At 35.0% G+C, this 16,373-nt stretch overlaps 1 protein-coding gene across 1 annotated transcript; it reads left to right on the top strand.

Annotated features, from left to right (window-relative positions):
• The first annotated feature begins 210 nt into the window (after window positions 1–210).
• On the top strand, window positions 211–1,355 carry LOC145914261 (uncharacterized). Its single transcript, XM_083002066.1, has 4 exons — window positions 211–484; window positions 615–729; window positions 844–1,029; window positions 1,215–1,355. The coding sequence occupies exons 1-4, from the start codon at window positions 429–431 to the stop codon at window positions 1,221–1,223; spliced, it is 366 nt and encodes a 121-aa protein (XP_082858192.1). The 5' UTR covers window positions 211–428; the 3' UTR covers window positions 1,224–1,355.
• The last annotated feature ends 15,018 nt before the right edge of the window (window positions 1,356–16,373 follow it).

Consider the following 16,373-nt stretch of genomic DNA (forward strand, 5'->3'; position numbering starts at 1 on the left):
GTGATTATTTTCTGCTGAAAGTTAATGATCAAATTAAAAATGTGTTCTGTTGCCATATAAAGGACATTTCGTTGTCATTAATTTGCTTTATGCCACATGATATATCTGCATGTATATTTGTTTCTTCCACAGTACATTAGAATGGAAAATTTTGTTTGTATAAAATCCCCAAAAGCTGGATGGTCGGCGCCAATGCATGTAAGTGGATACCCAGCGATTTGGATGTACAAAGCTTCTTGAAAAATGAAATTTCTTCGGATGCAGCTTGGCAGACATGTCCTTCCACCATTCTTTGTGAAGGGAGTAAGTTGTGTGTTTGTGCCAAATAATTGTGCATTTTTGTTTCATGCATTTTGTTCTTTTCGGGCACACATGCCCGTTGTTTGAAAAGAAAATGTAGATCTGCTGATCTGGAAAGGGACATTCTAATGAGCGAATCCACTGAAAGCAGTACTTCTCCCATGATTCCAGTCTTGCAAAAAAGGTGTCCATAACCCTTGTGTTGATTTTTATGCATAAAACCGGCACATATTTTTCATCGAGTTTTTTAATTGGCTGACCGGGGACCTTTGCTTGTGTATTTGCTTGTTTTAGTTTGCAAATACTTTCCACAGGTTATTGTCACCCAAGCAGCAAAAAACAACGTCACAATGGCAGGAGCATGACCTGTCTGAAAAGATTGGCATCCTTATCGACAAAACAAGACAGGTGGAACTTACTAAACCTAAAGTGAGCTTTCTTTTTACCTATAATGCACTGAGGCTTTTGTCTGCATGCTTTACACTGTAAATGGCATCTGCTATACATTTCAATCATTTTATATATGTTGATACTTTTCAAAAGGACAAAATGCAACTTGCCCAAGTGATTGACATGGACCAACTTGGTGGCACCTTCCGGAATTTTGTAAAGCTGTTTATGACAAAACACCAGGCTCTTCAATTTTCGTGGAGTGGGTTGTTTTGGCGGTTGGACGCAGGAAAACAAAAATCCCATTCAAATCACATCCTCCGTTTGCATTTTTGTTGGGTGAGTCAAATTGCTTTAGAAATCTCACAAGACACGCCACACTGCGGGCCTCATTGTAAAGCCTTCCGATTGTGACGTTGACACAACTTTCACATAATTAATTCCGACATGTCAAATATTTAATTTCTGTACACGATGGGATGTTACCAAAATTTTAACTAAATCATATGTTTTATGTTCTGTAGACGCATTGAAAGGTGCAAGACGCAGGCATTAAGCACCAAGAAATCGCCTACCTGGAGTTGTTGACGGAGTGACCACAGAATAGCAAGAAACGGCAATTTATCCTCAATTAAGCCCACCACGTCTCAGAGTACATAGTTTCGTCGAACAGTGCACTTCATGTTACACCGTACTTCCACTGCGCTTGCCACTGTATTTTTATTTATGGGTTGTTACTTTCAATAAAATATTATGTAATTTAAGTCGTGTTACGTGCGAGACGGTGAAGTAGCTAGTTTGATGAGGTCATATTTTGAAAGTAGCCAGGCAGTATCATTATGTTCGGTAAACGCACGGCGAAAGCTCGCTCGGCCAAGCTTGGATTTGTTCAATTGTAGAACATACGCCGAACATATATCCAACATTTAAGTACGGTGAACATGCGTCGCCCAAGCTTGATGCCAAGCGTATCTTGACATAAAGTGACAAGGGCCGTGCCTAAATTTATGACTGGGATACTGCAAAATGGACAAGTGCTGAAATCGCATAGTTACATACGTCGTGCAACCGCAAACTCAGTACTGGAGTATCAGCGTTTTCCACTGTATAATAAAGCTTGTACTAAAAAAAAATATTTTTGATCGAAAAGTCATATACTGCAAAATGGACATGTGCTGAAATCGCATAGTTACATACGTTGTGCAACCGCAAACTCAGTACTGGAGTATCAGCGTTTTCCACTGTATAATAAAGCTTGTTCTGAAAAAAAATATTTTTTATCGAAAAGTCATATACTGCAAAATGGACAAGTGCTGAAATCGCATGGTTACATACGTTGTGCAACCGCAAACTCAGTACTGGATTATCAGCGTTTTCCACTGTATAATAAAGCTTGTACTGAAAAAAAATATTTTTTATCGAAAAGTCATATACTGCAAAATGGACAAGTGCTGAAATCGCATAGTTACATACGTTGTGCAACCGCAAACGCAATACTGGAGTATTAGCGTTTTCCACTGTATAATAAAGCTTGTAATGAAAAAAAATATTTTTTATCGAAAAGTCATATACTGCAAAATCGACAAGTGCTGAAAGCGCATAGTTACATACGTTGTGCAACCGCAAACGCAATACTGGAGTATCAGCGTTTTCCACTGTATAATAAAGCTTGTAATGAAAAAAAATATTTTTTATCGAAAAGTCATATACTGCAAAATGGACAAGTGCTGAAATCGCATGGTTACATACGTTGTGCAACCGCAAAAGCAATACTGGAGTATCAGCGTTTTCCACTGTATAATAAAGCTTGTACTGAAAAAAAATATTTTTTATCGAAAAGTCATATACTGCAAAATGGACAAGTGCTGAAATCGCATAGTTACATACGTTGTGCAACCGCAAACTCAGTACTGGAGTATCAGCGTTTTCCACTGTATAATAAAGCTTGTACTGAAAAAAAATATTTTTTATCGAAAAGTCATATACTGCAAAATGGACAAGTGCTGAAATCGCATGGTTACATACGTTGTGCAACCGCAAACTTAATACTGGAGTATCAGCGTTTTCCACTGTACAATAAAGCTTGTACTGAAAAAAAATATTTTTTATCGAAAAGTCATATACTGCAAAATGGACAAGTGCTGAAATCGCATAGTTACATACGTTGTGCAACCGCAAAAGCAATACTGGAGTACCAGCGTTTTTCACTGTATAATAAAGATTGTACTAAAAAAAAATATTTTTTATCGAAAAGTCATATACTGCAAAATGGACAAGTGCTGAAATCGCATGGTTACATACGTTGTGCAACCGCAAACTTAGTACTGGAGTATCAATGTTTTCCACTGTATAATAAAGCTTGTACTGAAAAAAAATATTTTTTATCGAAAAGTCATATACTGCAAAATGGACAAGTGCTGAAATCGCATGGTTACATACGTTGTGCAACCGCAAACTCAGTACTGGAGTATCAGCGTTTTCCAATGTATAATAAAGCTTGTACTGAAAAAAAATATTTTTTATCGAAAAGTCATATACTGCAAAATGGACAAGTGCTGAAATCGCATAGTTACATACGTTGTGCAACCGTAAAAGCAATACTGGAGTACCAGCGTTTTTCACTGTATAATAAAGCTTGTACTAAAAAAAAATATTTTTTATCGAAAAGTCATATACTGCAAAATGGACAAGTGCTGAAATCGCACAGTCACATACGTTGTGCAACCGCAAACTCAGTACTGGAGTATCAGCGTTTTCCACTGTATAATAAAGCTTGTACTGAAAAAAAATATTTTTTCACGAAAAGTCATATACTGCAAAATGGACAAGTGCTGAAAGCGCATAGTTACATACGTTGTGCAACCGCAAACGCAATACTGGAGTATCAGCGTTTTCCACTGTATAATAAAGCTTGTAATGAAAAAAAATATTTTTTATCGAAAAGTCATATACTGCAAAATGGACAAGTGCTGAAATCGCATAGTTACATACGTTGTGCAACCGCAAACTCAGTACTGGAGTATCAGCGTTTTCCACTGTATAATAAACTTGTACAGAAAAAAAATATTTTTTATCGAAAAGTCATATACTGCAAAATGGACAAGTGCTGAAATCGCATAGTTACATACGTTGTGCAACCGCAAACTCAGTACTGGAGTATCAGCGTTTTCCACTGTATAATAAATTAAAGCTTGTACTAAAAAAAAATATTTTTTATCGAAAAGTCATATACTGCAAAATGGACAAGTGTTGAAATCGCATAGTCACATACGTTGTGCAACCGCAAACTCAGTACTGGAGTATCAGCGTTTTCCACTGTATAATAAAGCTTGTAATGAAAAAAAATATTTTTTATCGAAAAGTCATATACTGCAAAATGGACAAGTGCTGAAATCGCATAGTTACATACGTTGTGCAACCGCAAACGCAATACTGGAGTATCAGCGTTTTCCACTGTATAATAAAGCTTGTAATGAAAAAAAATATTTTTTATCGAAAAGTCATATACTGCAAAATGGACAAGTGCTGAAATCGCATAGTTACATACGTTGTGCAACCGCAAACGCAATACTGGAGTATTAGCGTTTTCCACTGTATAATAAAGCTTGTAATGAAAAAAAATATTTTTTATCGAAAAGTCATATACTGCAAAATGGACATGTGCTGAAATCGCATGGTTACATACGTTGTGCAACCGCAAACTCAGTACTGGAGTATCAGCGTTTTCCACTGTATAATAAAGCTTGTGCAGAAAAAAATATTTTTTATCGAAAAGTCATATACTGCAAAATGGACAAGTGCTGAAATCGCATGGTTACATACATTGTGCAACCGCAAAAGCAATACTGGAGTACCAGCGTTTTCCACTGTATAATAAAGCTTGTACTAAAAAAAAATATTTTTTATCGAAAAGTCATATACTGCAAAATGGACAAGTGCTGAATGCGCATAGTTACATACGTTGTGCAACCGCAAACTTAGTACTGGAGTATCAGCGTTTTCCACTGTATAATAAAGCTTGTAATGAAAAAAAATATTTTTTATCGAAAAGTCATATACTGCAAAATGGACATGTGCTGAAATCGCATGGTTACATACGTTGTGCAACCGCAAACTCAGTACTGGAGTATCAGCGTTTTCCACTGTATAATAAAGCTTGCACAAAAAAAAAATATTTTTTATCGGAAAGTCATATACTGCAAAATGGACAAGTGCTGAAATCGCATAGTTACATACGTTGTGCAACCGCAAAAGCAATACTGGAGTACCAGCATTTTCCACAGTATAATAAAGCTTGTACTAAAAAAAAATATTTTTTATCGAAAAGTCATATACTGCAAAATGGACAAGTGCTGAAATCGCATAGTTACATACGTCGTGCAACCGCAAACTCAGTACTGGAGTATCAGCGTTTTCCACTCTATAATAAAGCTTGTACTGAAAAAAAATATTTTTGATCGAAAAGTCATATACTGCAAAATGGACATGTGCTGAAATCGCATGGTTACATACGTTGTGCAACCGCAAACTCAGTACTGGAGTATCAGCGTTTTCCACTGTATAATAAAGCTTGTAATGAAAAAAAATATTTTTTATCGAAAAGTCATATACTGCAAAATGGACAAGTGCTGAAATCGCATGGTTACATACGTTGTGCAACCGCAAACTCAGTACTGGATTATCAGCGTTTTCCACTGTATAATAAAGCATGTACTGAAAAAAAATATTTTTTATCGAAAAGTCATATACTGCAAAATGGACAAGTGCTGAAAGCGCATATGTTACATACGTTGTGCAACCGCAAACGCAATACTGGAGTATCAGCGTTTTCCACTGTATAGTAAAGCTTGTAATGAAAAAAAATATTTTTTATCGAAAAGTCATTTCCTGCAAAATGGACAAGTGCTGAAATCGCACAGTTACATACGTTGTGCAACCGCAAAAGCAATATTGGAGTATCAGCGTTTTCCACTGTATAATAAAGCTTGTACTGAAAAAAAATATTTTTTATCGAAAAGTCATATACTGCAAAATGGACAAGTGCTGAAATCGCACAGTTACATACGTTGTGCAACCGCAAACTCAGTACTGGAGTATCAGCGTTTTCCACTGTATAATAAAGCTTGTAAAGAAAAAAAATATTTTTTATCGAAAAGTCATATACTGCAAAATGGACAAGTGCTGAAAGCGCATAGTTACATACGTTGTGCAACCGCAAACTCAGTACTGGAGTATCAGCGTTTTCCACTGTATAATAAAGCTTGTAATGAAAAAAAATATTTTTTATCGAAAAGTCATATACTGCAAAATGGACAAGTGCTGAAATCGCATAGTTACATACGTTGTGCAACCGCAAACGCAATACTGGAGTATTAGCGTTTTCCACTGTATAATAAAGCTTGTAATGAAAAAAAATATTTTTTATCGAAAAGTCATATACTGCAAAATGGACAAGTGCTGAAATCGCATGGTTACATACGTTGTGCAACCGCAAACTCAGTACTGGAGTATCAGCGTTTTCCACTGTATAATAAAGCTTGTACAGAAAAAAAAAATTTTTTATCGAAAAGTCATATACTGCAAAATGGACAAGTGCTGAAATCGCATGGTTACATACATTGTGCAACCGCAAAAGCAATACTGGAGTACCAGCGTTTTCCACTGTATAATAAAGCTTGTACTAAAAAAAAATATTTTTTATCGAAAAGTCATATACTGCAAAATCGACAAGTGCTGAAATCGCATAGTTACATACGTTGTGCAACCGCAAACTCATTACTGGAGTATCAGCGTTTTCCACTGTATAATAAAGCTTGTACTGAAAAAAAAAAATTTTTATCGAAAAGTCATATACTGCAAAATGGACAAGTGCTGAAAGCGCATAGTTACATACGTTGTGCAACCGCAAACTTAGTACTGGAGTATCAGCGTTTTCCACTGTATAATAAAGCTTGTAATGAAAAAAAATATTTTTAATCGAAAAGTCATATACTGCAAAATGGACATGTGCTGAAATCGCATGGTTACATACGTTGTGCAACCGCAAACTCAGTACTGGAGTATCAGCGTTTTCCACTGTATAATAAAGCTTGTACAGAAAAAAAATATTTTTTATCGGAAAGTCATATACTGCAAAATGGACAAGTGCTGAAATCGCATAGTTACATACGTTGTGCAACCGCAAAAGCAATACTGGAGTACCAGCATTTTCCACAGTATAATAAAGCTTGTACTAAAAAAAAATATTTTTTATCGAAAAGTCATATACTGCAAAATGGACAAGTGCTGAAATCGCATAGTTACATACGTCGTGCAACCGCAAACTCAGTACTGGAGTATCAGCGTTTTCCACTGTATAATAAAGCTTGTACTAAAAAAAAATATTTTTGATCGAAAAGTCATATACTGCAAAATGGACATGTGCTGAAATCGCATAGTTACATACGTTGTGCAACCGCAAACTCAGTACTGGAGTATCAGCGTTTTCCACTGTATAATAAAGCTTGTTCTGAAAAAAAATATTTTTTATCGAAAAGTCATATACTGCAAAATGGACAAGTGCTGAAATCGCATGGTTACATACGTTGTGCAACCGCAAACTCAGTACTGGATTATCAGCGTTTTCCACTGTATAATAAAGCTTGTACTGAAAAAAAATATTTTTTATCGAAAAGTCATATACTGCAAAATGGACAAGTGCTGAAATCGCATAGTTACATACGTTGTGCAACCGCAAACGCAATACTGGAGTATTAGCGTTTTCCACTGTATAATAAAGCTTGTAATGAAAAAAAATATTTTTTATCGAAAAGTCATATACTGCAAAATCGACAAGTGCTGAAAGCGCATAGTTACATACGTTGTGCAACCGCAAACGCAATACTGGAGTATCAGCGTTTTCCACTGTATAATAAAGCTTGTAATGAAAAAAAATATTTTTTATCGAAAAGTCATATACTGCAAAATGGACAAGTGCTGAAATCGCATGGTTATATACGTTGTGCAACCGCAAAAGCAATACTGGAGTATCAGCGTTTTCCACTGTATAATAAAGCTTGTACTGAAAAAACATATTTTTTATCGAAAAGTCATATACTGCAAAATGGACAAGTGCTGAAATCGCATAGTTACATACGTTGTGCAACCGCAAACTCAGTACTGGAGTATCAGCGTTTTCCACTGTATAATAAAGCTTGTACTGAAAAAAAATATTTTTTATCGAAAAGTCATATACTGCAAAATGGACAAGTGCTGAAATCGCACAGTTACATACGTTGTGCAACCGCAAAAGCAATACTGGAGTATCAGCGTTTACCACTGTATAATAAAGCTTGTACTGAAAAAAAATATTTTTTATCGAAAAGTCATATACTGCAAAATGGACAAGTGCTGAAATCGCATGGTTACATACGTTGTGCAACCGCAAACTTAGTACTGGAGTATCAGCGTTTTCCACTGTACAATAAAGCTTGTACTGAAAAAAAATATTTTTTATCGAAAAGTCATATACTGCAAAATGGACAAGTGCTGAAATCGCATAGTTACATACGTTGTGCAACCGCAAAAGCAATACTGGAGTACCAGCGTTTTTCACTGTATAATAAAGATTGTACTAAAAAAAAATATTTTTTATCGAAAAGTCATATACTGCAAAATGGACAAGTGCTGAAATCGCATGGTTACATACGTTGTGCAACCGCAAACTTAGTACTGGAGTATCAATGTTTTCCACTGTATAATAAAGCTTGTGCTGAAAAAAAATATTTTTTATCGAAAAGTCATATACTGCAAAATGGACAAGTGCTGAAATCGCATGGTTACATACGTTGTGCAACCGCAAACTCAGTACTGGAGTATCAGCGTTTTCCAATGTATAATAAAGCTTGTACTGAAAAAAAATATTTTTTATCGAAAAGTCATATACTGCAAAATGGACAAGTGCTGAAATCGCATAGTTACATACGTTGTGCAACCGTAAAAGCAATACTGGAGTACCAGCGTTTTTCACTGTATAATAAAGCTTGTACTAAAAAAAAATATTTTTTATCGAAAAGTCATATACTGCAAAATGGACAAGTGCTGAAATCGCACAGTCACATACGTTGTGCAACCGCAAACTCAGTACTGGAGTATCAGCGTTTTCCACTGTATAATAAAGCTTGTACTGAAAAAAAATATTTTTTCACGAAAAGTCATATACTGCAAAATGGACAAGTGCTGAAAGCGCATAGTTACATACGTTGTGCAACCGCAAACGCAATACTGGAGTATCAGCGTTTTCCACTGTATAATAAAGCTTGTAATGAAAAAAAATATTTTTTATCGAAAAGTCATATACTGCAAAATGGACAAGTGCTGAAATCGCATAGTTACATACGTTGTGCAACCGCAAACTCAGTACTGGAGTATCAGCGTTTTCCACTGTATAATAAATTAAAGCTTGTACTAAAAAAAAATATTTTTTATCGAAAAGTCATATACTGCAAAATGGACAAGTGTTGAAATCGCATAGTCACATACGTTGTGCAACCGCAAACTCAGTACTGGAGTATCAGCGTTTTCCACTGTATAATAAAGCTTGTAATGAAAAAAAATATTTTTTATCGAAAAGTCATATACTGCAAAATGGACAAGTGCTGAAATCGCATAGTTACATACGTTGTGCAACCGCAAACGCAATACTGGAGTATCAGCGTTTTCCACTGTATAATAAAGCTTGTAATGAAAAAAAATATTTTTTATCGAAAAGTCATATACTGCAAAATGGACAAGTGCTGAAATCGCATAGTTACATACGTTGTGCAACCGCAAACGCAATACTGGAGTATTAGCGTTTTCCACTGTATAATAAAGCTTGTAATGAAAAAAAATATTTTTTATCGAAAAGTCATATACTGCAAAATGGACATGTGCTGAAATCGCATGGTTACATACGTTGTGCAACCGCAAACTCAGTACTGGAGTATCAGCGTTTTCCACTGTATAATAAAGCTTGTACAGAAAAAAATATTTTTTATCGAAAAGTCATATACTGCAAAATGGACAAGTGCTGAAATCGCATGGTTACATACATTGTGCAACCGCAAAAGCAATACTGGAGTACCAGCGTTTTCCACTGTATAATAAAGCTTGTACTAAAAAAAAATATTTTTTATCGAAAAGTCATATACTGCAAAATGGACAAGTGCTGAATGCGCATAGTTACATACGTTGTGCAACCGCAAACTTAGTACTGGAGTATCAGCGTTTTCCACTGTATAATAAAGCTTGTAATGAAAAAAAATATTTTTTATCGAAAAGTCATATACTGCAAAATGGACATGTGCTGAAATCGCATGGTTACATACATTGTGCAACCGCAAACTCAGTACTGGAGTATCAGCGTTTTCCACTGTATAATAAAGCTTGTACAAAAAAAAAATATTTTTTATCGGAAAGTCATATACTGCAAAATGGACAAGTGCTGAAATCGCATAGTTACATACGTTGTGCAACCGCAAAAGCAATACTGGAGTACCAGCATTTTCCACAGTATAATAAAGCTTGTACTAAAAAAAAATATTTTTTATCGAAAAGTCATATACTGCAAAATGGACAAGTGCTGAAATCGCATAGTTACATACGTCGTGCAACCGCAAACTCAGTACTGGAGTATCAGCGTTTTCCACTGTATAATAAAGCTTGTACTGAAAAAAAATATTTTTGATCGAAAAGTCATATACTGCAAAATGGACATGTGCTGAAATCGCATGGTTACATACGTTGTGCAACCGCAAACTCAGTACTGGAGTATCAGCGTTTTCCACTGTATAATAAAGCTTGTACTAAAAAAAAATATTTTTTATCGAAAAGTCATATACTGCAAAATGGACAAGTGCTGAATGCGCATAGTTACATACGTTGTGCAACCGCAAACTTAGTACTGGAGTATCAGCGTTTTCCACTGTATAATAAAGCTTGTAATGAAAAAAAATATTTTTTATCGAAAAGTCATATACTGCAAAATGGACATGTGCTGAAATCGCATGGTTACATACATTGTGCAACCGCAAACTCAGTACTGGAGTATCAGCGTTTTCCACTGTATAATAAAGCTTGTACAAAAAAAAAATATTTTTTATCGGAAAGTCATATACTGCAAAATGGACAAGTGCTGAAATCGCATAGTTACATACGTTGTGCAACCGCAAAAGCAATACTGGAGTACCAGCATTTTCCACAGTATAATAAAGCTTGTACTAAAAAAAAATATTTTTTATCGAAAAGTCATATACTGCAAAATGGACAAGTGCTGAAATCGCATAGTTACATACGTCGTGCAACCGCAAACTCAGTACTGGAGTATCAGCGTTTTCCACTGTATAATAAAGCTTGTACTGAAAAAAAATATTTTTGATCGAAAAGTCATATACTGCAAAATGGACATGTGCTGAAATCGCATGGTTACATACGTTGTGCAACCGCAAACTCAGTACTGGAGTATCAGCGTTTTCCACTGTATAATAAAGCTTGTAATGAAAAAAAATATTTTTTATCGAAAAGTCATATACTGCAAAATGGACAAGTGCTGAAATCGCATGGTTACATACGTTGTGCAACCGCAAACTCAGTATTGGATTATCAGCGTTTTCCACTGTATAATAAAGCATGTACTGAAAAAAAATATTTTTTATCGAAAAGTCATATACTGCAAAATGGACAAGTGCTGAAAGCGCATGTGTTACATACGTTGTGCAACCGCAAACGCAATACTGGAGTATTAGCGTTTTCCACTGTATAATAAAGCTTGTAATGAAAAAGAATATTTTTTATCGAAAAGTCATATACTGCAAAATCGACAAGTGCTGAAAGCGCATAGTTACATACGTTGTGCAACCGCAAACGCAATACTGGAGTATCAGCGTTTTCCACTGTATAATAAAGCTTGTAATGAAAAAAAATATTTTTTATCGAAAAGTCATATACTGCAAAATGGACAAGTGCTGAAATCGCATGGTTACATACGTTGTGCAACCGCAAAAGCAATACTGGAGTATCAGCGTTTTCCACTGTATAATAAAGCTTGTACTGAAAAAAAATATTTTTTATCGAAAAGTCATATACTGCAAAATGGACAAGTGCTGAAATCGCATAGTTACATACGTTGTGCAACCGCAAACTCAGTACTGGAGTATCAGCGTTTTCCACTGTATAATAAAGCTTGTACTGAAAAAAAATATTTTTTATCGAAAAGTCATATACTGCAAAATGGACAAGTGCTGAAATCGCACAGTTACATACGTTGTGCAACCGCAAAAGCAATACTGGAGTATCAGCGTTTACCACTGTATAATAAAGCTTGTACTGAAAAAAAATATTTTTTATCGAAAAGTCATATACTGCAAAATGGACAAGTGCTGAAATCGCATGGTTACATACGTTGTGCAACCGCAAACTTAATACTGGAGTATCAGCGTTTTCCACTGTACAATAAAGCTTGTACTGAAAAAAAATATTTTTTATCGAAAAGTCATATACTGCAAAATGGACAAGTGCTGAAATCGCATAGTTACATACGTTGTGCAACCGCAAAAGCAATACTGGAGTACCAGCGTTTTTCACTGTATAATAAAGATTGTACTAAAAAAAAATATTTTTTATCGAAAAGTCATATACTGCAAAATGGACAAGTGCTGAAATCGCATGGTTACATACGTTGTGCAACCGCAAACTTAGTACTGGAGTATCAATGTTTTCCACTGTATAATAAAGCTTGTACTGAAAAAAAATATTTTTTATCGAAAAGTCATATACTGCAAAATGGACAAGTGCTGAAATCGCATGGTTACATACGTTGTGCAACCGCAAACTCAGTACTGGAGTATCAGCGTTTTCCAATGTATAATAAAGCTTGTACTGAAAAAAAATATTTTTTATCGAAAAGTCATATACTGCAAAATGGACAAGTGCTGAAATCGCATAGTTACATACGTTGTGCAACCGTAAAAGCAATACTGGAGTACCAGCGTTTTTCACTGTATAATAAAGCTTGTACTGAAAAAAAATATTTTTTATCGAAAAGTCATATACTGCAAAATGGACAAGTGCTGAAATCGCATAGTTACATACGTTGTGCAACCGCAAACTCAGTACTGGAGTATCAGCGTTTTCCACTGTATAATAAAGCTTGTACTGAAAAAAAATATTTTTTATCGAAAAGTCATATACTGCAAAATGGACAAGTGCTGAAATCGCACAGTTACATACGTTGTGCAACCGCAAAAGCAATACTGGAGTATCAGCGTTTACCACTGTATAATAAAGCTTGTACTGAAAAAAAATATTTTTTATCGAAAAGTCATATACTGCAAAATGGACAAGTGCTGAAATCGCATGGTTACATACGTTGTGCAACCGCAAACTTAATACTGGAGTATCAGCGTTTTCCACTGTACAATAAAGCTTGTACTGAAAAAAAATATTTTTTATCGAAAAGTCATATACTGCAAAATGGACAAGTGCTGAAATCGCATAGTTACATACGTTGTGCAACCGCAAAAGCAATACTGGAGTACCAGCGTTTTTCACTGTATAATAAAGATTGTACTAAAAAAAAATATTTTTTATCGAAAAGTCATATACTGCAAAATGGACAAGTGCTGAAATCGCATGGTTACATACGTTGTGCAACCGCAAACTTAGTACTGGAGTATCAATGTTTTCCACTGTATAATAAAGCTTGTACTGAAAAAAAATATTTTTTATCGAAAAGTCATATACTGCAAAATGGACAAGTGCTGAAATCGCATGGTTACATACGTTGTGCAACCGCAAACTCAGTACTGGAGTATCAGCGTTTTCCAATGTATAATAAAGCTTGTACTGAAAAAAAATATTTTTTATCGAAAAGTCATATACTGCAAAATGGACAAGTGCTGAAATCGCATAGTTACATACGTTGTGCAACCGTAAAAGCAATACTGGAGTACCAGCGTTTTTCACTGTATAATAAAGCTTGTACTAAAAAAAAATATTTTTTATCGAAAAGTCATATACTGCAAAATGGACAAGTGCTGAAATCGCACAGTCACATACGTTGTGCAACCGCAAACTCAGTACTGGAGTATCAGCGTTTTCCACTGTATAATAAAGCTTGTACTGAAAAAAAATATTTTTTCACGAAAAGTCATATACTGCAAAATGGACAAGTGCTGAAAGCGCATAGTTACATACGTTGTGCAACCGCAAACGCAATACTGGAGTATCAGCGTTTTCCACTGTATAATAAAGCTTGTAATGAAAAAAAATATTTTTTATCGAAAAGTCATATACTGCAAAATGGACAAGTGCTGAAATCGCATAGTTACATACGTTGTGCAACCGCAAACTCAGTACTGGAGTATCAGCGTTTTCCACTGTATAATAAACTTGTACAGAAAAAAAATATTTTTTATCGAAAAGTCATATACTGCAAAATGGACAAGTGCTGAAATCGCATAGTTACATACGTTGTGCAACCGCAAACTCAGTACTGGAGTATCAGCGTTTTCCACTGTATAATAAATTAAAGCTTGTACTAAAAAAAAATATTTTTTATCGAAAAGTCATATACTGCAAAATGGACAAGTGTTGAAATCGCATAGTCACATACGTTGTGCAACCGCAAACTCAGTACTGGAGTATCAGCGTTTTCCACTGTATAATAAAGCTTGTAATGAAAAAAAATATTTTTTATCGAAAAGTCATATACTGCAAAATCGACAAGTGCTGAAAGCGCATAGTTACATACGTTGTGCAACCGCAAACGCAATACTGGAGTATCAGCGTTTTCCACTGTATAATAAAGCTTGTAATGAAAAAAAATATTTTTTATCGAAAAGTCATATACTGCAAAATGGACAAGTGCTGAAATCGCATGGTTACATACGTTGTGCAACCGCAAAAGCAATACTGGAGTATCAGCGTTTTCCACTGTATAATAAAGCTTGTACTGAAAAAAAATATTTTTTATCGAAAAGTCATATACTGCAAAATGGACAAGTGCTGAAATCGCATAGTTACATACGTTGTGCAACCGCAAACTCAGTACTGGAGTATCAGCGTTTTCCACTGTATAATAAAGCTTGTACTGAAAAAAAATATTTTTTATCGAAAAGTCATATACTGCAAAATGGACAAGTGCTGAAATCGCACAGTTACATACGTTGTGCAACCGCAAAAGCAATACTGGAGTATCAGCGTTTACCACTGTATAATAAAGCTTGTACTGAAAAAAAATATTTTTTATCGAAAAGTCATATACTGCAAAATGGACAAGTGCTGAAATCGCATGGTTACATACGTTGTGCAACCGCAAACTTAATACTGGAGTATCAGCGTTTTCCACTGTACAATAAAGCTTGTACTGAAAAAAAATATTTTTTATCGAAAAGTCATATACTGCAAAATGGACAAGTGCTGAAATCGCATAGTTACATACGTTGTGCAACCGCAAAAGCAATACTGGAGTACCAGCGTTTTTCACTGTATAATAAAGATTGTACTAAAAAAAAATATTTTTTATCGAAAAGTCATATACTGCAAAATGGACAAGTGCTGAAATCGCATGGTTACATACGTTGTGCAACCGCAAACTTAGTACTGGAGTATCAATGTTTTCCACTGTATAATAAAGCTTGTACTGAAAAAAAATATTTTTTATCGAAAAGTCATATACTGCAAAATGGACAAGTGCTGAAATCGCATGGTTACATACGTTGTGCAACCGCAAACTCAGTACTGGAGTATCAGCGTTTTCCAATGTATAATAAAGCTTGTACTGAAAAAAAATATTTTTTATCGAAAAGTCATATACTGCAAAATGGACAAGTGCTGAAATCGCATAGTTACATACGTTGTGCAACCGTAAAAGCAATACTGGAGTACCAGCGTTTTTCACTGTATAATAAAGCTTGTACTGAAAAAAAATATTTTTTATCGAAAAGTCATATACTGCAAAATGGACAAGTGCTGAAATCGCATAGTTACATACGTTGTGCAACCGCAAACTCAGTACTGGAGTATCAGCGTTTTCCACTGTATAATAAAGCTTGTACTGAAAAAAAATATTTTTTATCGAAAAGTCATATACTGCAAAATGGACAAGTGCTGAAATCGCACAGTTACATACGTTGTGCAACCGCAAAAGCAATACTGGAGTATCAGCGTTTACCACTGTATAATAAAGCTTGTACTGAAAAAAAATATTTTTTATCGAAAAGTCATATACTGCAAAATGGACAAGTGCTGAAATCGCATGGTTACATACGTTGTGCAACCGCAAACTTAATACTGGAGTATCAGCGTTTTCCACTGTACAATAAAGCTTGTACTGAAAAAAAATATTTTTTATCGAAAAGTCATATACTGCAAAATGGACAAGTGCTGAAATCGCATAGTTACATACGTTGTGCAACCGCAAAAGCAATACTGGAGTACCAGCGTTTTTCACTGTATAATAAAGATTGTACTAAAAAAAAATATTTTTTATCGAAAAGTCATATACTGCAAAATGGACAAGTGCTGAAATCGCATGGTTACATACGTTGTGCAACCGCAAACTTAGTACTGGAGTATCAATGTTTTCCACTGTATAATAAAGCTTGTACTGAAAAAAAATATTTTTTATCGAAAAGTCATATACTGCAAAATGGACAAGTGCTGAA

This window comes from Ascidia mentula, chromosome 9 (assembly GCF_947561715.1).
Source record: "Ascidia mentula chromosome 9, kaAscMent1.1, whole genome shotgun sequence".
Classification (NCBI taxonomy): Eukaryota; Metazoa; Chordata; class Ascidiacea; order Phlebobranchia; family Ascidiidae; genus Ascidia; species Ascidia mentula.

What these genes read in the sequence shown, in the direction of transcription:
- LOC145914261 (XM_083002066.1), top strand. Translation starts at nt 429, where the DNA reads ATGAGCGAATCCACTGAAAGCAGTACTTCTCCCATGATTCCAGTCTTG. An exon ending in ATTCCAGTCTTGCAAAAAAG is followed by an intron (nt 485 to 614) that starts GTGTCCATAACC and finishes TACTTTCCACAG; the next exon opens with GTTATTGTCACCCAAGCAGC. An exon ending in TGGAACTTACTAAACCTAAA is followed by an intron (nt 730 to 843) that starts GTGAGCTTTCTT and finishes ACTTTTCAAAAG; the next exon opens with GACAAAATGCAACTTGCCCA.